Source organism: Corythoichthys intestinalis, chromosome 10, assembly GCF_030265065.1.
Source record: "Corythoichthys intestinalis isolate RoL2023-P3 chromosome 10, ASM3026506v1, whole genome shotgun sequence".
Taxonomy (NCBI): domain Eukaryota; kingdom Metazoa; phylum Chordata; class Actinopteri; order Syngnathiformes; family Syngnathidae; genus Corythoichthys; species Corythoichthys intestinalis.
Window position 1 is genome coordinate 29,750,356 of NC_080404.1, and position 24,532 is coordinate 29,774,887.

Here is a 24,532-nt window from a genome sequence, read left to right on the forward strand (position 1 = left end):
CACTGTAAATTACAGTTTTTTTCATAGTTTGGCTGGGGGTACGACTTATACTCTGGAGCAACTTATGTGTGAAATGATTAACACATTATTATATCATTTCACATGTTATTTTGGTGTTTTGGAGTGACACTGATGGTTTGGTAAACTTGTTAGCATGTTCTTTATGCTATAGTTATCCGAATAACTCTTAATAGTTATATTACATTAACATACCGGCCACGTTCGCATTTCGTTGTTCATGCATCATGTAACATTATTATTAAGAGTGTGACAATATCTCGATACAGCGATATATCGCGATATTTTGCAACCCGATTGGTTATCGATATGCTCCCGCCAAGTATCGATACTTTTAGTTGACATATTGGCCATACAATGGAGTATGAATGCCGTAAACTGCTCAATGTTTGTTGAGCAATTCCTTTGCGGCCCACTAGGGGCGCCCATGATTGGCGGTGAAGGTAAAGTGCACACAAGTCGTCTAGAGAAGAAGAGACGAAGCTCCAAGTGGGTTGAAAAAAATAAAAAAGCTCCGTGAGAACGGTGGAGGGAAAAAAAGAGAAAATATTGCTACAAATCACACATGTGGACACACTTTAGATTTTACACCAACAAGAAAGGAAGTAAAGTGAACAAAGGACTTTGCTGTATGCAAGAATTGTCTAAGAAAAATAAGGTTCACTGGCAGCTGGTGATGTAGTGGACACCGGAGTTTGTGTGCTTTCGCTTTCATCACTTGAGGTAAGAAAGTTTTGCAATGTAATTGACTTTTTAATTTATATGTATTACTTTGATGATATTTGGTGTTGAATGATATAAAATAAACTAGAACCCTAAACTGGATGAAAAGGAATATCGAACAAGCCTACATGAATTTACTGATTTATTCAATATTATTTGAGTACCACTTTCCATCTAGTTTACTACACAAACTGTTATTACTACCATTTTGATACAATAAGCTATAAAAATGGTTTGAATAGCTTCCAATATATGTAAGGTGATGTGCATGATAATTAATGTAGCCTGCATATTAAAGAAGGTAATTATTGCATTTTTAATTTCTATACATTCATATTTTTTTAATTTACTCAATACTTCCAACACAACAAAGAAAAAAATCAGGATTTAAACTCAAAAGCTATTAAATAGCTAATATTTTTTGTTTTATTTTGTTTTTAAGGTGAGGAAGAATGCGACTGACCGAGTGCGACATCTCAAATGCTGAAGCAGATTGGGGAAGAGCTCAAACCAATGCTTTTTGCAACAAAGGTCATATACGAAGAAAAGACCCACCAATTTTATCATTGCCCCACTCCAAGCTCAACTGCTGACAGACACCTACAGATCTGTTAATTATTTTTTAAAAGATTTAAAACTTTAAAGAAATTAAGGGTGCCATTCATCATGATCTCTCCAAGAGATATCAGTGGTTGTGGTGTGTTTCCTCTATATGTGCAGGTACACAATTTGCAGTAGATGTATATTTTACAGCATTGTTGCACAAAAAAGGTGTCACTGTTCAATAAATGACTTAACAGTATTTTTTTTCAATTTGAAATATCCTTTTTTTTTTTTTCGTTTCAACAGTTGTATCGTAGAATACCATGTATCAAATTTCTGACCAGTATATCGATAATCGCTGTATCGTGATATCGTGAGATAATCGTTATCGTGAGCCTTGTATCGCGAATCGTATCGTATCGTGAGGTGCCCTAAGGTTCCCACTCCTAATTATTATCATACTGTAAACTTATTCAGCATGTTGTTCTCGATATTGTATTTTTATTTTGAATTGCCGTTCAAGATATCATAGAACATATCTGCTCTATGTGTTGGATTTTATCAGGTAAATTTCCCCCCAAAATGCGACTTATACTCTGGTGTGACTTAAATGTTTTTTTCCTCTTTGTTGGGCATTTTTGGGCTGGTACGACTTATACTCAGGTGCGACTTACAGTCCGAAAAATACGGTATGTCACACTCCCATTTTCCGTCAGTAACTTTTGACTCCGTCGGTTTTCTTCATCAGGAGCCCTTTGTTTTTTATTACACATAATCATCAACAATCTGTAACTACCCAATATCGAACCATGTCCCTGTCAGTGTAGAAGTACTGCACACAAAGAGGTAGCACCTTGAACAGCCCCTGGTGGAGTTCACTATACCGCATTGTCAGCATTTGTGAGGTCAATTCAAGTTCAGAGAGAAGGCACACGCCTGAAGGATTGTCATGAGGCTGGGCTCTCGCCAGGAAAACGTGCTTATTTATATTTCAAGATAAATATATTTTCACTGACTCACGGTAGCAGTTATACTGTCAAAGTCATCGATGGCAAGGATACAGTATCTCTGGTTGGCACTAGTGGAGACAAAAGCTTCTCTTTTATTCGCCCTTTAACTCAAATCGCACGCCTAGCATTAAATTACTGCATTCAACCCTCTGCTCTGCATCACGATAAGAGTTTTCTGCAAAAGAGTTGATGTGTAAGAGCTTCTGGTAATCCACTTCTGGTCCAACATGGAGGTCGTGGAGATTTCTTACCATCTACTTAGCTGTTGATGTTGGCTCGTGTTTGAGAGTTGATAAATCAAGTGACGTAGCCACAGCAACACAATATCCGTGCATACATGATGTATGTTACTTATACAGTGGGGAGAACAGGTATTTGATATACTGCCGATTTTGCTGGTTTTCCCACTTGCAAAGCATGTGGAGGTCTGTAATTTGTATCATAAATTCTCTTCAACTGTGAGGGACGGAATCTAATACAAAAGACCAGAAAATCACGTTGTATGATTTTTAAATAATAAATTTGCATTTAATTGCATGAAATAAGTATTTGATACATCACAAAAATCGAACTTAATATTTGGTACAGAAACCTTTGTTTGCTATTACAGATACCAAACGTTTTCTGTAGTCCTTGACAAGGTTTGCACACACTGCAGCAGGGATTTTGGCCCACTCCTCCATGCAGATCTTCTCCAGAGCCTTCAGGTTTCGGGGCTGCTGCCGGGCAACACGGACTTTCAGCTCCCTCCATAGATTTTCTATCGGGTTCAGATCTGGTGACTGGCTAGGCCACTCCAGGACCTTAAAATGCTTCTTACGGAGCCACTCTTTAGTTGCCTTGGCTGTGTGCTTTGGGTCGTTGTCATGCTGGAAGACCCAGCCACGACCCATCTTCAGGGCTCTCACTGAAGGAAGGAGGTTGTCAGCCAAGATCTGGCGATACATAGTCCCATCCATCCTCCCCTCAATACAGTGCAGTCGTCCTGTACCCTTGGCAGAGAAGCAGTCCCAAAAAATGATGTTTCTTCCTCCATGTTTCACGGTTGGGATGGTGTTCTAGGGGTTGTACTCATACTTCTTTTTCCTCCAAACACGACAAGCCGAGTTTAGACCAAAAAGTTCAATTTTGGTCTCATCCGACCACATGACCTTCTCCTATTGCTCCTCTGGATCTTCCAGATGGTCAGTGGCAAACTTCAGACGTGTCTGGACATGCACTTTCAGCTCCCTCCATAGATTTTCTATCGGGTTCAGATCTGGTGACTGGCTAGGCCACTCCAGGACCTTAAAATGCTTCTTACGGAGCCACTCTTTAGTTGCCTTGGCTGTGTGCTTTGGGTCGTTGTCATGCTGGAAGACCCAGCCACGACCCATCTTCAGGGCTCTCACTGAAGGAAGGAGGTTGTCAGCCAAGATCTGGCGATACATAGTCCCATCCATCCTCCCCTCAATACAATGCAGTCGTCCTGTACCTTTGGCAGAGAAGCAGTCCCAAAAAATGATGTTTCTTTCTCCATGTTTCACGGTTGGGATGGTGTTCTAGGGGTTGTACTCATACTTCTATTTTCCTCCAAACACGACAAGCCGAGTTTAGACCAAAAAGTTCAATTTTGGTCTCATCCGACCACATGACCTTCTCCTATTGCTCCTCTGGATCATCCAGATGGTCAGTGGCAAACTTCAGACGTGTCTGGACATGCACTGGCTTCAGCAGCGGGACCTTGCTTGCGCTGTAGCATTTTGTTTCCGATGGTTTTCTTCGAGACTGTGGTTCCAGCTCTCTTCAGGTCATTGACCAGGTCCTGCCGTGTAGTTCTGGGCTGATCCCTCACCTTCCTCATGATCAGTGATGCCCTACGAGGTGAGATCTTGCATGGAGCCCCAGAACGAGGCAGATTGACCGTCAACTTGAACTTCTTCCATTTTCTAATAATCGCTCCAACAGTTGTTACCTTCTTACCAAGCTGCTTGCTTATTTTCCTGTAGCCCATCCCAGCCTTGTGCAGGTCTATTATTTTATCCCTGATATCCTTACACAGCTCTTTGTTCTTGGCCAATGTGAGAGGTTGGACTTTGTTTGTTTGAGCATGTGAACAGGTGTCTTTTATACAGGTAACAAGTTCAAACAGGTGCAGTTACTTCCGGTAATGAGTGGAGAACAGGAGGGGTTCTTAAAAAAGAACTAAGAGCTGAAATATTTACTAGTTGGTAATGTGTCAAATACTTATTTCATGCAGTTAAATACAAATTTATTATTTAAAAATTATACAATGTGATTTTCTGGATTTTTGTATTAGATTCCGTCCCTCACAGTTGAAGAGAACTTACGATACAAATTACAGACCTCTACATGTCTTGCAAGTGGGAAAATCAGCAAAATCGGCAGTGTATCAAATACTTGTTCTCCCCACTGTAGTAGTGATCTCCAACCTTTTTTGCACCATGGAACAAGGTAATGTGGGCCTTTTTTTCCCACGGACCAGCAATGTGTGGCAGAAAATTCTAGTAAATATAACACGGAGGGGCTAAGAATGAACATTAAGTGCAGGGAAATGTAACGCAACATATGCTGAATCAACCTTTTGAACAGCGGCCTCTCCTAAAAATTGATGGCAAATATCCTTGGTTGTAGGCATAATGAATTGTTCTCTAATTGTGAAATGTTTCTTGGTTTTAGCAATACGGCTCGCCTTCTTGATGCTCTCAGTGCATTAGCTTTTGTTGCCTCGTTTGCGAGCTTTTAGCCACATTTTATGGAGAATGGACTTGGTTGTAGGCTCCTTCTGACTCATCAGGTGGCATTTTCCCCGTAAAAAAGCTGTCCAAAGATGTCGCCGCCCGCAGCACACAGCCAACAGCAGCTAATGTCACTGTTTACACTGACTGACGCTGGGCTGCTATATGTGTGCAAACACCCCAGTAATGGTGGCCAACCACTAAATGGCGACCTACACAAATCTCTACTCTGATTATTCAATAGAGTAGACAAGCATATTGATGTGTGAAGAGGCACAGGGCAGGTCGCGGTCATTAAGAAATTATTTATTATTTCTCTGTGGCCCGGTAGCAAATGCGCCACGGACCGGTAATGGTCCCCGGCCCGGTGGTTGGGGATCACTGACTAATAGGTTACAGTGGTGCCGTAAGATAAAAATTTGTCATGTGACATAACCACACTCACATCCCAAAACACGGCACTGTAATACTGTACTTAAAACCAATAATAATAGTAAAAGCATATGGTATCATTATGATTAAATGTCATTTAAAAAATTAAACACTTTTCTCATCCAGATTCTAAAGTTTATTGTAATAATCCTTCTGGTGTACAGACATACGGAGATATGCACCATTTGAGAAATTTTAAATTAGTTGCTTCACAAACCTGTCAACCATTACTCCCCTCCAGGTGATGGATAAATACGGGGATTTTTACGGCCGTGAAAAGATCAGTGAACTTCTTGGTCTGGATCAGGCGTCACAAGACTTCAGCTCTGAGGGAACAGAGAGAAATAGGCTTAGAAAAGATGCTGCCTGGGTCACTCTGTGAGTATAAAAGTGTCTCAAATACGTGTCACTTCTACGTTGATGCAATTTTCAGTTCAGCGATATTAAAGCTTGTGTGAATAATTGTGCATGTGTGATAAGATATGATAATATTCTGTATCGCAGGTATTGAGGTTAGTAACTAACAATATTCTTTCACTGGATGATTCACCAATACTATATACAGAGGTGGGTAGTAAAGCATTACATTTACGCCGTTACATTTACTTGAGTAAGTTTTTGAGGAAAAATGTACTTTTAAGAGTAGTTTTACCACACCATACTTTTTACTTTTACTCGAGTAGATTTGTGAAGACGAAACGCTACTCTTACTCCGCTACTTTGGGCTACGCTAAAGTTGTAACATTTTTCCTCTTTATTCTGAATATTAGATTTGACTTTTTGCCAGAGATGCAGACAGTGGCTCTACCACCAGTCTCACAAATGAGATGTCGCAAAAATAATCACATGACTCCATTATACCAATCAGAGGTAACAATACAGTCAAATGACCAGACAGAAGTTTGCAGTCGGAAGTCAAATGATTACGCTGGCCTGTTCAAGCATGTAGCATCTTTACAGCGCTACAAATATTAAACTATTATTCAATATTACTCGATTTGTTTGAACCTTTCGCCCAGTTTTTATTTGGCAGCAACTTATTTGACACCAATAGACTCGTTTTCAATTAATGTTAGGAAATATGCATGGAGGCACGCTTGCTTTTTGGATGCTAGTGCTAATGTTTCATTCAAACTGCAAAATCAAACCAGAGGAACCCATGGAATCTCTAAAAATGGATTCAACACGACGTAGATGAGACTCCCGAGACTTTCTGTGCTGTGCGTGAATCCTGGAAGCGCCTATATATAAGGTTGGAAGTGGAATGTTTTGATCAGCGACCAGCTAGTAGCTACTATGCGCCAGTGTGGATCTACCTCGCCATATGCCTTAAATCGAACCCAGCTGCAGACAATAAGTTAAGGACGTGCTTTAAACCTAAGAAGATTGAATGTTTGTTCTTATTACTTAGTTGATCATTCGTCGACAAATGCTATGTTAAATCTATGTTAACGTGAGGTGTAGATTGATACGCCGGCCACTTAAGTGACCGAAATGAGGTGAAATTACAAATATGTTAGGTTTTGTGTTTGTTTTCTCCACGTGTGACTTGTCCCTGTGATTGCCCATTGATTTCACCTGTTGTACCTGCTTCGAGTGTATCCTCCAATCTGCGTCCTCCTGTGCTCACCTGTTCCTCGTTGTGTCGTTACCCCTTGTCTGTGCGTGCATATAAGCTTCCGGTTTCTTTTACCTCCTTGTTGCGTCATTGTCAATGTCATTGTCGAAGTCCTGTCCAAGCCCTCGTTGTAGTAGTCCCTCGGATAAAGTAAGTTTTGTTTGAACCTTGCCTTTTTGATCCCCAGTACTTTTGGTTGTACTTTGTGTTTGTGTTACTTATTATCAAAAGGTTTTTTGAGATCACCGCCACCTGCCTGGCTGGTTTTGTTTCCCTGCATTTGGGTCCACACCACCTGCCTGCCCGCGTTTTCCTGACATAATAGTACAGTGGCCGAATGCGAAAGGGCTGACACGGATTTTGTTGTTACAAGGAAATACTACTGGGTATATACATATAAAGAAAAGTTGTATGTCATTCTTTGTTATTGCACATATTGATCGCGATAAAACTTTTGGACAACATGATTCCATTTCTTGTATTATTTAAAACGACTGGTGCATGCGCAAAACTGGTCAATAAATTTATACAATTATTAGAAAAATATTAACGAAGGTTCCACATCTGCCTGCATGAACATGTTGCCCTCCCATTTCGTGATGATGGCAGATGGATGCTGCATTTCCAAATTGTCTTTTGTATTTTGATGAGTGATGCCACTCGAGCTCCACTGTTGTTTTGGATGGAGAAACTGTAAAAGGGAAGTCGCGAGCAGAAATTCGGAAGTACCTCGGAAACTTGTCTATAAATACAGTATGTAATGCTGACAAAAAAAATATCACAGTGTACGCAGTTAGTCACAAAGTTACTCATTACTTGAGTATTCTTTTCAGCAGATACTTTTTTACTTTTTTTATTTTTTGGATGACTACTTTTACTTAAAGTGATCCTCTAACTTAAATACATGTATGCTCTAATAAACCACAATTGTTCTCTTGTACTAAAATATGTTGTTAGAAACACATAAAATGTTAAGTCAATGGCAATATTTTATAATATTTAGTCCATATTTTGACCATTAGTTGGCGCCATGGTTTGCGGGCTCGCAGTGATGACGTAATTGGTATCTTTCCAAATATGTAGCGTGTTAAACAATTGCTTATTGCTGCCTAAACTCGCCAAGTAAAATGCCACGATGTGCTGGTTTTGGATGCAATTTCCAGTCAAATGGAAACAAGGGGAGTGAAGTGAGTGGTCAAGGTGGAATTACTATTTTTTGTGAATAAATGTGCATAAGAGGAAACTTCTCCCCCTTTTTGGTCCCTGTATGCACGTACACTACCCAACACGCGTTACAACTGGCGCCTGAACATTTTCCTGGATCCTCAGTCAAGTAAGGGACCCGTCTATTTTCTGGATCCGACGGTCCCACCAGGTCTGCAATATTGGTTTCGGATCTGTCCATTTTTTTGATCAGTCTATTTTGTGGAATCGACGGCTACAACATTGCCATGGGATGGGTTTAATTCCCTGATCTTCGCGTGAGTAAAAAACGCGGATTTGGATTACTATTGCTATCTTTTATGTTGACTATTCTTCGTGGGAGTTTTCCCCAAATCATACTAAATAATTAAAGCACTATGGCATGCTACAGTGATGACAGTGACTCTGACGTGGACCTCACAAAAATGTTGGAGTTCGTCAGGGAACACGTGTTTGCTTACTGCTGAGCTCCCGAGTGAAGAGTGGTCAAGGTGGAAATATTTTTTGTGAATAAATGTGCATAGTGGAAGCTTCTCCCCTATTTGGTACTTTTATACACGTATCCTAGCTACCACGCGTTACAATGTACAAGACATGGATTGCACAAGGTGTGCTCTTTGGCCTGTACTGTATGTAAAGCACACGGCTGCTCTGGATGCTAACAATCTACATAATTATATTGGGATAAGTTTGAAAACGTAATATGCTTACCTTGAATATCTGCTAATAAAACCGGACAGCGTACATTCTCGCTCCCAACCGGAGTTCTCAACACAACAGCACTCTCTCGCTCACCAGTTTTGCCCAACTTTTGTCTTCTCAGGTATTTGCTGCACGAATTTTTCCCTGAAGCTCGTCTTTTGAACGACCAACAGTGCTGTCCTGCTCTTCACTTTTCAGATCTGGTTCAAATAGGAAGGGTAGAACTGACGACATGTTGGGAAAGCTAACGAGTGACACGCTGGAATCTCGGCAACGGGACCAGTGACGTCACGCACTGCGACGTAACAAGAATGGCGACCTATCACTTAAAATAATTTTACAAACTTTATTAAAACAAAAACATTAAGAGGGGTTTTAATATCAAATTATTATAACTCATACTAACATTTATCTTTTAAGAATTACTTGTCTTAAAAATAGAGGATCCCTTTAAGTAATATAATTTAAAGTAATGCTACTCTTGAGTAAAATGTTTGGCTACTCTACCCACCTCTGACTATATATGATGTTCTTCATTTAGCTCCTCAATCTATTTTACTGGTCAAAGAAGTGTGAAACTCTACCTACTAAACCTATGATCGCAATTGTAGAACATTGTACTTGAGAAAGAACAGGACACTAGAGTTCGGAGCCTGCTAAGAGGCTCTTGGAAATAGACAATCAGGCAACAATGGTACGAGTGAACTGTGTGTTATAACCTCTCTGCGGCCGGTGATGCACTGAATAATTTTGATTATTTCAGATTTAGCTCCACTGATGTCAAGTACCACGTCTGGAAACTTGGAGTTGTTCTTACGGACAATGTAAGTCCAGCTGACACAATACCCAAATGTTTTCTGACTATGTCTCTGCCACAGGATGTTTTTCGCTATCCGATGGTCACTTCCTGCGTTGTACGTTAATAGATAACATGGCTCGAGCATAAATTATATTTAATGTTTTTAAGACTGATTCGTCATTTGTTTAGAAGTCGTAAACTGCTGATTGTATTTTGATGCAAATATACTCGGTGCCCAAGCAATGAGCGTAATATCCTGTGATTTTGCCTTATCTAGAATACACATTGGTCTCCATGCTGTCTGCTGATCTCTTTGTGTGTTTGATATCCATCCTCTTTGTGTTACTGCAGTCCTTCCTTTACTTGGGCTGCTACATGGCCATGTCAGTTTTGGGACACTATAACAACTTTTTTTTCGCTGCCCACCTTTTGGACATCGCCATGGGCATTAAGACCCTTCGCACTATCCTGTCCTCTGTCACACACAACGGAAAACAGGTGTGTGCATATATTTGTATATGTGTGCTCGTTCCTGTCAGCATCTTGATTTACGGGAAAATCTTTGTGATGAAACGTGTTTACAGGTACATTTTTGATCATTTTCCCTAATTGTATTTGTTGTACTTGCGTGATTTTCTGCTAGTTGGTCCTGACTTTGGGCCTACTAGCTGTGGTGGTGTACCTCTACACAGTGGTGGCCTTCAACTTCTTCCGCAAATTTTATGATAAGAGTGAGGACAAGGATGCCCATGACATGAAGTGCAACGACATGCTTACAGTGAGTTAATTTGACTATTTTTGATATATATACATATATATATATATATATATACATATACATATATGGCGGAAAACACTCAGGTGACTTGAAGTTCCACTCTGAGACCCCCTATTTGGCCAAATTTCAAAATTGTCCGATATGCATGTGTGATACATCATTGGAAAGCTTAAAATCTCCATTTTCTGGGGGAAGAAAATTTTTGAACAGGAGAGCATTAAAAAAAAAAAAATTAAACAGCAAAACCCTAACTGGAGGCGAGAGCACGCGAGAGCAGAATTACAGACACCATGACTTTAACGAGATATTATCGCGTACTTACCTTGTTTCGATCCAAAAACTCCATGTGGCATGTATCACTGAGTGTCAAGACACAGTTGTGAATGCCCACGGCTGGATTTTTGGGGGATTTTATGGGTGAAACAGGGCAATATAACAAGGGTCGCGATGCAGAAATCGCAGACATCAAGGAGTGGTTGAGATTTTCTTTTTCATATATTTACCACTTTAAACGTTTTTTTTTTTTTTTTTTTTTTTTTTTATATCCGTGACTTTTTTACAGACGCCATTTTTTTCATTGTGACGTCATTTGTTTAAAATTTTCAAATATGCGAGTGAATAATTTTTTTAAAGTCTTTATTTTTTTTAAAAGAAATATGACATCAATTAATGATTCTAAGCTAAACATGACAGACATTTTGAATAATAAATATTATTAATTACCTTAGTTTTATAGCTGGGTTAAAACAAAACCGGTAGCGCGACGTCTGTTAACGGGGGTTTTCAGGGTAAAATGGACAAATTACAAATAGTTCGGGGGCTTAATGCGCCATCAATCTGCTATGGCAGCATGTACACACATTCTTTTGTCAAACACAACTGTGGTTTTGGCTTAAAATACAGCAGTTTATTTTAAAGAGGAGTGCAAGAGCAGAAACTGCTTTGTCAGTCTTGTTTGTGTTTTCCGCCATATATATATATATATGTATATATATATATATATTTTAAAACAGAAAAACCCATAAAGACCTGACTTCCATATTTTTTGGTCATGTAGGCCACAATATTAATATTTAGTGTAGAAATCCAAAATGTGATGTCCACCAAGTCTCAATACTGATATTCTTACATATATTCTTAACTATAAATATATATATATATATACATATATATATATTAACAAATACAAGTATAAATTAACAAAATATTATTTTAAAAAAAGAAATCAAAATGAATAAAATAAATTATGGCCGCTAATAACGCTAGTTTTTAATTTGTAGTATTTAACTAATTGCTATTATACAGATGTATGGCCAATTCATTTAAACTGTGAGGACTGGATGTGAATGCTCACGTTTCAGTGTCATTGACGACCCTGGACGTTCAATCCATTTTGACCGGAAGGCTGGCAGCGAATGATCACTGCCAACCTCTCCCAGTCAAAATAGATTGGATGTCTAGCGCTGTCAGTGGCAACTAATCAGTTAAAGAGCATACGACACCAGAAAAAAAGTCTTAAATGGCATTATTATGTGAATTAGAATCATATTTTGAGACGATTCGACTATATACAACAATTTAGCAAAGCGCAGATGACGAGAAATTAGTCTTTTAATCTGCCGGTTAGCCACGCCTACAATTATAGGGCTTTAGCGTCCCCAACAGGTGGATGACGTCAGCGGTAGACTAGGCTCATCGGTTTTACTATTCAGCCCATTGAGGGGGAATTGTTCAGAACGAGGAAAACGAGACGAAGAGAGCTGCAAAATGTCATTGTTTCAGTCTCTCTACTCCCAATATTTTTACAGGATATTCTTTTTATCCAAGTATTTTCCCCAATAGCTATATAAATGGCTTGAGAAGGACCAGTCAGCCCGTCGAGGGGGAACTATTCACAATGATGAAAACGCTACGAAGAGAGCGGCAAAATGTCATTGTTTCTGTCTCTTTACTTCAGTATTTTTACAGGATATTCTTTTTACCCAAGTACTTTCCCCAATTGCTAAATAAATGGCATGGTCATGACAAATAACTTGTGCTAAAAGGAATATAAAATAATAAAAATCCATTTATTCAAGACGACATGGCAAAATTACTCCATAATGGTCAAAACAGTCGACTTTACCTTTACTGTCACACCTGCCGAACGATATTTTATGACACCTAAATCGGACATATGTCATTTCCCTTCCCCGGCTTCGGAAAATGTAAACAGACCAGAAGGAGTGACAGCTAGCCGACATGCTAACCCGAACCGAGGGATGTTTCAAAGTCTTCGAAGTGGAAAATCACACATAACTAGCCTGGATTATTTGACATGACGACCCGGTTGTCGAGCAATTTACAGTTCGTTCCCTGGAGGAGGGTGGCTGGAATTGTTGTGTAGCTAACGTGCTAACAGCTAACTGCTAATGAGCGTGAGGATAGCTTTTTACATGCCTATCAATGATCAAACGTAAGTAGTCCTTTATTTAAAGGAATTTTATAGTGTTTACTTTGTAATCACTGTATTCGTATTTGACATAATACAAAACAAGATGTTTACTCACTTCCTTGTAAGTCCAATGGTCCCACAGTAAATATCCACGGTGAATGGGAACCTTTTGAAACTCCAAAAAGGCGCATACGCCTCTCCCGCATACAGAATGATTTTTCTGCAGCCGTTTGGCTGGCGTGATGCAAAAAATAAAAGTATTAATCCGCAAAATCAGCTGAATCCTTCGTCCTCATACACAACAGTACACTGTAGCGTGAAGAGGACGTCTTCTACCGTACACGTCACAGCGCCCTCCTCCTCAATGCGAGACCGAAGCCGGAAGTCACTCATTTTCCTGGCGCGGGATTCAAAAAACTAAATAAATATAGCGATCGCTTCCACACACATCCAAGCGGTCCATATCATTCAGGAGCATAAAATACCGCGTGTATTATGAAATAAACATGCTTTTTCGTGTCACAAGCACTTTAAATGAGTGCCCTATAAAGGGTTAAATGAGCAAGAATATGTTGATGTGCAGGAGGTCCTAGGTTAACAATGGACTGACACTATTGCCCACTACAAAATCGTGTTTTATCTCATTTGCTGCCATTGGTGGCAATGGCCAATTAGTTTGAACTGTTAGGGATGCTGTGAATTCTCATATTTCAGTTCCATTTGTGGCTGCCAGCTCTTCCCAGTCAAAATGGATTGGATGTCTAACGCCCTGATGGTGGTACAGGCAGCCAAGTATTCTTTGAAATATTGCTGCAAAATGTTTGAGAACCATCGGTGTAGATAGAAGAGCTATATAATCTAATATACTATAAATACAGTTACCATTTTTTATACGGAAATGTTATAATTGTACCACAGTTTTAGTAATATGAAACAGTGTGTCACCCAACTTAAACACACAAAGTTAGGTTACATTATTGGCTTTGGATATAAATCATGCAGCCTTTGTATACTAAATCTACAGTACTTGTACGTCTGCACAATCTAATGAGCTCCAATACAGTGTCCCCGAATTCTGCTTTTACAAAGATGATAATGATCTGTTTTGATTGACAGTGCCATTGTTATCGGAGAAATTTAATACAACTCTCAGTCCCGGGGGCGTCTACTTTCCCTATATCTTGAGAGCCACCCGCTTCAGCCTTGAGTCACGTCAAGGAGGTTCTGTCAGTGTTCCACTTCTTATTCCTCCTACCATTATTGTGTAAAATAATGGACACCAGGATAAAAAAAGCATCTGCTCAAGCTATAATATCTCATTGTTTAGCAAGTCACAACACACCCCTGCCTGCTCTATTCCGATGTGCAATCCCCTGTCACCCATGGATGGACGGGTGACGACAGCATTTGAATAAATCCCTTCTATTTTAGGAGGTAGGAGAGCTCTTACATTAAATCTTCAACAACGGTTACTGTCTTTTCGAGAAGCACTTACAGTAGGCATCCACGGTTTTCAGAATTGTGGAAGTGCAGCACACTTTTGAAAAAATTACGTCCGTTCGTGTATACTTTGTTTCTTTGGAATGTCAGTTCCCTAGTATGTCAATTTAACAGTCCCTATTAAAATTAATTAGTTACATTAAACTACTATTTTTGGGGGTTTGTTTTCAGTGAAAAATATTTTGCATGTTATTTTTCAAACTTCATGAGCTTGTACTGAAAGTCATTGTGTAGTTTTCCTTTTCTCAAAGAAATGTCCTTGGCTCGTGGAACCGATCCTTGCTAGGCAGCCAGACTCTTAATTTGTCCTGCTTCTTGCTCTTCTACAAAATCCTTTTGGGGAATCGTAGTCAAAAGGCAAAGAATATTGATCACACAGTCCTCTGCTCCTCTTGGAAAACAGAAACGGAAGGCCGGCACTGAATAATGATGGCGCTGTATTTTGGGAACTTGAGTTACCTTTGATTTTTTTTTTTGCATTTGTTTTAGTGCTACATGTTCCACATGTATGTGGGAGTGCGTGCGGGTGGGGGTATCGGGGACGAGATCGAGGACCCCGCTGGTGATGACTTTGAAGTTGAACGTATCGTCTTTGACATCACATTTTTCTTCTTTGTTGTCGTCATCCTGCTGGCTATCATTCAAGGTGAGTCGGATGTTGAATGAGTTTTGTCCTTTTGTGTTTGCTTACTAAATGAGTGACGTTAGAAAGCTCTGTTTCAGCAGACACTACTTTTTTCTATGCAAACTAAATCTGAAGAAGATTAACATGCATAAAAAAAGATCTTGTTCCTTCGCTTTAAAATTGAGAGATAACACCATCTAACATGATAATTATTGAGAGCGAGAAGGTCCCCCCTAATTTATCTCTAAGGCCTGTTTAGCCTTCGGATTGTAAATTGACATTTTTTTGGTAACACTTTACAATAAGGGTCCCTTAATTAACATTAGTTAATGCATTTTTAGACAATAACTCATGTTTAATTAACATGGCAATAATTCATTTAATCCCTTATCTAACATTTATTAATATATTAATTAACATAAGTTAATGCATTATTTATTGCATTTTAAGACAATAACTAATGTTTAAGTAACATAGCAATAATTCATTTAATCCCTTATTTTTTTATCATTTATTAATATATTAACATTAGTTAATGCATTAGTTAATAGACAACCAGACAGTAACTAATATTTTGGTAAAATTAAAAAAATATATAGGCCTATGTAGGGTTATGGTTTGGGGTTAGGGTTTGCTAATTTAAGCATTTATAATTTCTTAGTTAAGGTGCTACACTTTACAATAAGGGTCCAAAAAACATTCAGTAACTGTTATTTAAGGTTAAGTAATACTTATGACGTACGTTCACGTAAAAAAAAAAAAAAAACATACTTAAGGTCCGGTTATAATATATAATACAGTATATAAAATACATTACTTAACATTAATTCACATATACATTAGTGCATTAATAAATACCGTAATTTCCCGAATATAACGCACACTTTTTTCCCCCCAAAATCAACTTGTAAAATCATGGTGCGCATTATACACGGATACAGGGATGGAGACAGAAAAAAAAAAATATATATATATATAGAGACCGATTTTTTTTTTTTTTTTTTTTTTTAATTGACACGGCCATGTTGTGTTGATGAAAACGTATACAGCGATCCGTTGCCGACCATTACGGTACATGACGTCACCATTTTTGTTTCGGTAATACTTCACTCTGATTGGTCGAATGATTTCGTCTGTGTTAAATTCAGCTTTTTTCACTCTTCATAAAGCGCAGAATTTAGTTTCTTGAACTCATTTGAGTCAACGTTTATTGCAACTTGGCAACTCGGACCATAACAAACGTAACAACACAGACTTCCTGTGTCCGTCAACTATATCTGTCCCTCGGGAAACCCAAATAAAAATAATTCCTCTTGTTACAGTAGCGATGCGCTCGTTCCGATTTCCGACTTCGGTCCTCACTTTTATTTTACCGTATCAATCCATGGAAGAAACATTTATTCATCATGATGAAACGATCAAGTTACAAAGCAGCCTTTAAAAAAAAGTCACATCTGTTTTGTATTCTCCTGTCAGTTGTCTGTTTACGGTAATGTTTTGGACTACCATTGTGCCATGCTTGTGCTGTGTTTCACCAGTCAGTAAAATGACGTTTCCGTATCTGTACACGAGCTCTGTTTTCTTGTATTCTTCTATTTATTGGTGCTAAAATTAGGGTGCGCGTTATACACGGGTACAATAATTTTCCCTAGATTTTACAAGTAAATTTGGGGTGCGCGTTATACACGGGTGCGCCTTATATTCGGCAAATTACAGTAGTTATTAATGTATACTGGTACTGGTAAGTGATTATGTTATTTTAAAATGAGAAACATTGCTCTGTGAGTCCGTGGGTGCTGCTAACCTAACCTTAAGTATGGTATTATTTCACGTGAAAGTACCTCATAAGTATTACTTAGTACCTCATAAGCAGTGTTGTTAATCTTACTGAAAAAAAGTAATTAATTATAGTTACAAATTACTTCTCCCAAAAAGTAATTGCGTTAGTAACTCAATTACCTGAATGTAAGAGTAATTAGTTACTTGGCAAAGTAATTGGTGATAATTACTTTTTTTTTTTTTCCTCAAAAAAAATAAGAAGAAAAAAAACGAAACAAAACAAAAAAAAAAACATTGGCCACACTATGTGAAGTTTTTTGTGAAGGTTTTTGGTACAAGTGGCCCGAGCCCAATTCTTTACCCTAATTTACCCTGAATCAAATGTTAAAAGTTGTTAAAATTGCTCCCATTATTGCATTAGTTCCCTTCTCTCTACTTTCGACATATGAAAGTTTTAAAACTGTTTCATCATTTAAAGATAGATTCAAGTCAAGATTTTGCCGATTTAGAAGTATTTTAGATAAAAAAGTTACTTAGGTTCGCTAGGAAGGTTCTCTACAACAGAGCCGTCCTAAAAAGTCTACTGCTTTAAGATGGCGGCTGTTTACTAACGCATCTAGTGCCGTGTCTGTCATTTTGCATCTAGTTATATCTATATACAGTATATGTGATATTTACCATGTCTACCATATCTACCATAACATGCGGGCGTAGTTTGTAGGCTATCGGCTACAACATGTATTATTAGAGCTACCTAGCATCGCGTTTGCTCGGCGTCACAACTTTCTTGCCTCCTCCTCACTCCTGCTCTGCTCTGTCGTCTCAGTGAGTCCGTCTCCTTCAGACTTTTCGACCAATATAATAACGCATAATAACGCGTGCCTTTCCGTCCTCAGTAACGGTAACAGCGTTGCCAAGATGAGAAAAGTAATTAATTAGATTACCCACTACTGAAAAAAATAACGCCGTTAGTAACGCCGTTATATTGTGACGTCGTTACTAACAACACTGCTCATAAGTATTACCCCCCCCCCCCCCCCCAACCTTTATTAACCATTACTGAATGGTTTTTGGACCCTTATTGTAAAGTGTAGCACATGTGTCCCTTAACTAAGAAATTATAAATGCTGAAGTTAACAAACTCTAACCCTGACCCTTATAGGCCTATATATATTATTTTTACCAAACCATTAGTTACTGTCTGATTATGCATTAACCAATGCATTAGCTAATGCATTAAATCATGTTAATTAATATATAAATAAATTTTGGATAAGCAATTATATTAATTATTGTAATGCTACTTAAACATTAGTTATTGTCTAAAAATGCATTAACTAATGTTAATTAAGGGACCTTTATTGTAAAGTGGTACCATTTTTTTTTTTAGGGGCGGGGGAGGTACCTGGGTTTGCGTCAATTGTCACAAAAAGCTACTCAATAAATAAACTTTTCAAAACCACACTTGCGCTTCATTAGAGTCAACAAATTCAAACAAAACAATCCAATTTTCTCCAGGCTTGATAATTGATGCCTTTGGGGAGCTGCGTGACCAGCAGGAGCAGGTGAAAAAGGATATGGAGGTGAGATGTGACAGAAACTCACGCAGACAAACACTGACTTAGACATTCGGGGTTCCCATGAATACTTTAAATCCTCAAATATAGCTTTCACAACAATTAGCTGTCTGACATTACAGACTCATAAATTTGCAAATAAAACAAAACTTTTGTATTTACTGTATGTGCTCATGATTTTGTATTTACAATTACTTATACCAATATAGTCTCATAGTTTTATCTGTTGCTAGGCTTTTTTTTTTAATTGCCAAGCAAGTGCTCCCTCAATCAAAATGTTCTGAATTGTTCAATGCCTTCACCCCAAGATGCACTCCAAACCGTAGCACTGCATGTGATTGGTGCATTTGAGCAGAGAATACAAATTATCAGTGTAAACCTAGCAGCTTTCCCCAATTCATTTTGCTATTCAGGCTTCTGGCTTTCAGTTGGAGTGTGACAGTGGCTTTGAAAAGAAGGAACAACTTTGTTACAGTGTGGTGCCAGCAGACTAAACACCGTGACCAAATCCCATAACACGTCCATTTTTTTTACATTTATTTGTCTCTTCCCCCTGCAGACCAAGTGTTTTATTTGTGGAATAGGAAACGAGTACTTTGATAAAGTTCCTCATGGTTTTGAGACTCACACTCTGCAGGAGCACAACTTGGCCAACTATCTGTGAGTCTGTTATACTTCCCTGAAAAATACCCAAACTATACCTTGTCCCTTTATGTGTGTAACCATCACCAGTAATATTTATTAGATTACTAACAGCTGTGACACAGTAGAAAATTAGTTCGTACTGGGGATGGCGTGGCTCAGTGGTGGAGTAGTTGTCCCCCAACCCAGAGGTTGTGGGTTCGATTCTCCACCCTGATGAACTCGCCTAAGTACCCTTGAGCAAGATACTGAACCCCGCATTGCTCCTGGTGCTGTGTCACCAGTAGATAGATGGCAATGTAGTGTAAAGCGCTTTGAGTACCTTGAGAGGTAGAAAAGCGCTATACAAGTATAACACCATTTACTGTTACAGTGGTATGAGCAAGTATCTGACCCTTTTGGAATTTGTCACATTTCTGCATGAAATCACCATCAAATGTGATCTGATCTTTGTCAAAATGACACAGATGAAAATACAATGTCTGCTTTAACTAAAACTACCCATACATTTATGGGTATTCATATTTTAACACTAGAGGTCCCAGAGAATTCTGGTACTCCTAATAGTCCCAAGCAATGGCCGATTGGGCCTCTCCAGAGGTGGCCCAAATGACCCGAGTGCTTTTGAATTAGCAAGTTGTTGTCTGGCAGACAGCAACTATCCATATGTAAATACAACCACTAAACACACTTTGTGTTAGAAAGTGAACCAAACGGAGGGGAACACACAACAGTACGGGGGTGGCGGCACAAAATATTAAATATGATGGTTCACTTACTTGTTTTTCCCTCTTCTGTCATTTTTTTGCATACTATCCTCATTAAAATATGAACACCTATAAATGTTTGGATGGTTTTAGTTAAAGCAGACACTGTTTTTTTTCATCTGTGTGATTTTAAACAAGATCAGCTCACATTTGATGGCTTTATGCAGACATGTGAGAAATTCCAAAAGCTCCAGATACTTTTCATACCACTGTATTTCTTAGTGCACATTACTTGCTTCATTTCATTATTTGATCATAAATTATAGTTCCTAAGACTGATTCTAAAAGGTGGTGAAGATTTCTATACTAATGATTGTCACAGGTCACATGATCATATCAGGTGTTTTCATGATGGAACTTACCTGTGATGTCTTAATTCCTTAGTTCATTAAGGTACTAAATCTACTTACCAAAACAAGTGAATGAGTGGACCCATAATGAACTAATACCGAAGATCTCAATAACTGTTTGCATAAGTAGCACAATACCAGGTCTCACACGTCATGTGGGAGGTGGATGAGAGGCGTTATTTGTTCTCATGTGTCTTTGCAGGTTTTTCTTGATGTACCTCATTAACAAAGATGAAACTGAACACACAGGACAGGTATAATTGCGTTCTTTCCCATTTAAAAACCTGAGCCGTATCCATGTGAGCACACCGGGTGCTGTTTTTGAAAGCTCCATTTTCAGTTGTAAAAATTATGAATTCTTACGATGTGATGTAATAGATCATTGCTTTCGTAAATTTTACAAAATATAAGAGATGAAAAATACAAGAATTGGTTCCTCTCAATTCCCTGAAATCTTTACACAATTAATTATTATATAATTAATATATATAGTTAATAGAAATTATGTAATAATATTCAAGATACTGTACATTCTCCCCTGTATTGACATAGGAATCCTATGTGTGGAAAATGTACCAGGAGCGTTGCTGGGAATTCTTTCCTGTGGGAGACTGTTTCCGTAAGCAATATGAAGATCAGCTGGGATGAAAGGAAACCTAAGTGATCTTAGGCCTCTCTAGATAATGTCATCACAAGAAGCCATCTGCATTGATGATGTCTGGATTAACCGGAATTTGGTGTGCTCACTATCAATTAGGCACTTTGATGTAGTTTCCCCACTAACATTATAGAATAAATTGTTTTTACCAGTGATTCAATGCCATAATTTATTATTGGAGAAATGAAAGCAAAACGGGTACCCTTCAACAAAAAATTGTCCTAAAAGTCTTTGTTTTTCTCTATTGGGGCCTTTTTTAAATAACAAAGAGCTGTAATCCAAATTAACCTTCACAGCAATGTGTATCTCAGTAAAGCTCATGTTTTGTGAGTGAAGTCATTTGTCTTGCTAATCGCAGCCTCCCAACCCTTTCCCTCAGTGCGACATCCAGATAAACACTCTCCTTGTGGCATTTGTTCTCTGTATGTTCCCCAGCATACTTTCATGGGGCACTCCTTGCCTGTCTCGACAATCTCGCCAGGATGCTTCTTGGTCTTCTCATCGTTCCCCCCTGCTGTCAGCTCATCCCTCATCTTCTGCTTTGTTTGCACCCTCATTATAAACCACCATGTAGCGCACTGACATGTCTCGCCATGCTTAGGTCACAATGCCTCCATGGAAATGGATCGTTGAGCTTTAAAAATGATACATTATGGAAAACAGACTTTTTAATGCTTGTTTTTATAATTGGGTTTCTGGAGTGCTGCCCACCTGTTAAGTGTGAAATGAGTGAGACGTCTTGCCTTACAATAATATCAACCTAACTAACTAAGTTGCTCTTTTGAGCAGCTAGCCTTGGTAAGGATCCGGAGTCTCTTTCAAGCTACAAACTGACCACACTTGAAAGCACCATTCCAATTTTACGTACCGGTATTTACTCAGCACTGGCTAAGTGTGATGCAATTTGCACGGACATTAGCCAAACTTTACTGGCTCATGACCTAATCACAAGTCTGGTACATGACCTGCTTGCACTATACAGTGTGGCAAATAAATATTTAGTCAACCACTAATTGTGCAAGTTCTCCCACTTGAAAATATTAGAGAGGCCTGTAATTGTCAACATGGTTAAACCTCAACCATGAGAGACAGAATGTGGACAAAAAACAGAAAATCACATTGTTTGATTTTTCAAGAATTTATTTGCAAATCATGGTGGAAAATAAGTATTTGGTCAATACCAAAAGTTCATCTCAAAACTTTGTTATGTACCCTTTGTTGGCAATAACGGAGGCCAAACGTTTTCTGTAACTTTTCACAAGGTTTTTATACACTGTTGCTGGTATTTTGGCCCATTCCTCCATGCAGATCTCCTCTAGAGCAGTGATGTTTTGGGGCAGTCGTTGGGCAACACGGACTTTCAACTCCCTCCACAGATTTTCTATGGGGTTGAGACCTAGAGACTGGCTAGGCCACTCCAGGACCTTGAAATGCTTCTTACGAAGCCACTCCTTTGTTGCCCTGGCTGTGTGTTTGGGATCATTGTCATGCTGAAAGACAATGCCCTTGCTGATGGAAGGAGATTTTCACTGAAAATCTCTCGATACATGGCCCCATTCATTCTTTCCTTTATACAGATCAGTAATCCTGGTCCCTTTACAGAAAATCAGCCCCAAAGCATGATGTTTCTACCCCAATGCTTCACATTGGGTATGGTGCAATTCAGTATTCTTTTTCCTCCAAACAAGAGAACCTGTGCTTCTACCAAAAAGTTCTATTTTGGTTTCATCTGACCATAACACATTTTCCCAGTCCTCTTCTGGATCATCCAAATGCTCTTTAGCGAACCACAGACGGGCCTGGACATGTACTTTCTTCAGCAGGGGGACACGTCTGGCAGTGCAGGATTTGAGCCCCTGGCGGCGCATTGTGTTATTGATAGTAGCCTTTGTTACTGTGGTCCCAGCTCTCTGTAAGTCATTCACTAGGTCCCCCCATGGGGTTCTGGGATTTTTGCTCCCCGTTCTTGTTATCATTTTGATGCCACGGGGTGAGGATGGAGTTGAAAGTCCGTGTTGCCCAACGGCAGCCCCAAAACATCACTGCTCTAGAGGAGATCTGCATGGAGGAATGGGCCAAAATACCAGCAACAGTGTGTGAAAAGCTTATGAAGAGTTACAGAAAACGGTTGACCTCCGTTATTGCCAACAACGGGTACATTCTGTCCCTCATGGTTGAAGTTTATCCATGTTGAGAATTACAGGCCTCTCTAATATTTTCAAGTGGGAGAACTTGCACAATTAATGGTTGACTAAATACTTATTTGCCCCACTGTATGTGAACACAGCAGGCTTCAGACCTCAGAGGTTGATGACGTAGCTATCTTGTGACTACCCAGTTTCCCTCTTTGTCATGACCGTAAGGCAAAATAACATTTGACAAGCAGTAGACAAATAAAGTATAACTAACCGAATTACAAAACTAGATACGTCAACTGTACGTCGATATTAGGGCTTAGGACGAGGCTTTTCACTTTTGAATGGGATGGCGCAGTAATCTTTGGCTGAGCAAAGGCATTACAAGTGAGTGTTCGTAGTGTATTTTCAGGGCTGTTCCCGACCAATTTGGTACCCTAGGCAAAATATTTGATGGCGCCCCCCCTATTTTCACCACATATATTTAAACACACTGGAAAAGCACATTATCTCTTTGTAATTTATTATATAAAAAAAGACAACAACGAACAAGTGCAGAAATTAAAAGAAAAATGCTCTAATAACTTGAAAAACACCAATCAAAAACACTTCAAAAACATAAACAAATTACAATTGTTATTACAATATGATTAACACCCACCCGCAAAAACCTATTTATAAAGACACACAGAACACTTTAAAATGCAACTTTTTTTTCCACATTGACCTATAACCTTACTCACCTTGTCTTCACTGATGCAAAAGCATATATTGCACTTGACTATCATATGACAGTTGTTTTGGAAGGTGCACTTCTTTCTCCACTGGCAGTTTGTGTGTGGGAAGGTACTGGATTTGGTGGGCTTGGACTTAGTGCTGATGTGTATAAGTTGGCTGTAAAAGATGGCCCAGGATGTACAGAGGTGGAAGGAAAATATTTCAAAGAGCAGCTACAAAGAGAAGAAAGTGGAATGTTACATTATATTAGTCAAATAGCTATTGACATAACCATAATAGCGCCTAAATTCTTGCACTCTACTGTACCTGTCAACTGGATACAGCCACTATCTTTGTTGGGCGTAGTTAAAAGAAAATTCTTGAAGCACTGCAACTACACAGGACTATCCAATAATAATGAATTAAATAATATATGATTACAAAAAAAAAAAAAAAAATTGAATCGTTTTTACATGAACGTGATTGCCATTTTAATGAATTAATAACACATTTAATAACAAATGTTTGTTTAAATCCATGGCACTTTTAGTCCCCCATACCACAGAACTTTGAAATTATTAATTGCATATTTAATGGTGTATTTATTTAATTAACCTTATTATCATTTACTGTGTATTCTTCGTATAAAAAATGTCATTGTTTAGTCTGGTCTCTTGAATTTATGGGTTCAATTGGTACTGTAGGTCTGATTTCTTCAGATTCTAAAAAGGTGAACAGGCATGACTGCATGTCCGAGTTGCACTGTTCTAGAATAACTTGTGAT

General features: G+C 38.7%; 1 protein-coding gene across 1 annotated transcript in view; it reads left to right on the plus strand.

The window, feature by feature from the left end:
* The window catches only part of ryr2b (ryanodine receptor 2b (cardiac)), a 146,861-nt gene extending 125,086 nt beyond the window's left edge, over positions 1-21,775 (plus strand). Inside the window, exons 97-105 of the mRNA XM_057847869.1 lie at positions 5,706-5,842; positions 9,751-9,811; positions 10,138-10,284; positions 10,430-10,564; positions 14,988-15,144; positions 18,421-18,485; positions 19,039-19,139; positions 20,441-20,492; positions 20,791-21,775. Coding sequence (XP_057703852.1) covers positions 5,706-5,842; positions 9,751-9,811; positions 10,138-10,284; positions 10,430-10,564; positions 14,988-15,144; positions 18,421-18,485; positions 19,039-19,139; positions 20,441-20,492; positions 20,791-20,886 — 951 coding nt within the window. The 3' untranslated portion in view covers positions 20,887-21,775. The remainder of the gene's footprint in view (positions 1-5,705; positions 5,843-9,750; positions 9,812-10,137; positions 10,285-10,429; positions 10,565-14,987; positions 15,145-18,420; positions 18,486-19,038; positions 19,140-20,440; positions 20,493-20,790) is intronic.
* Positions 21,776-24,532: the final 2,757 nt, after the last annotated feature.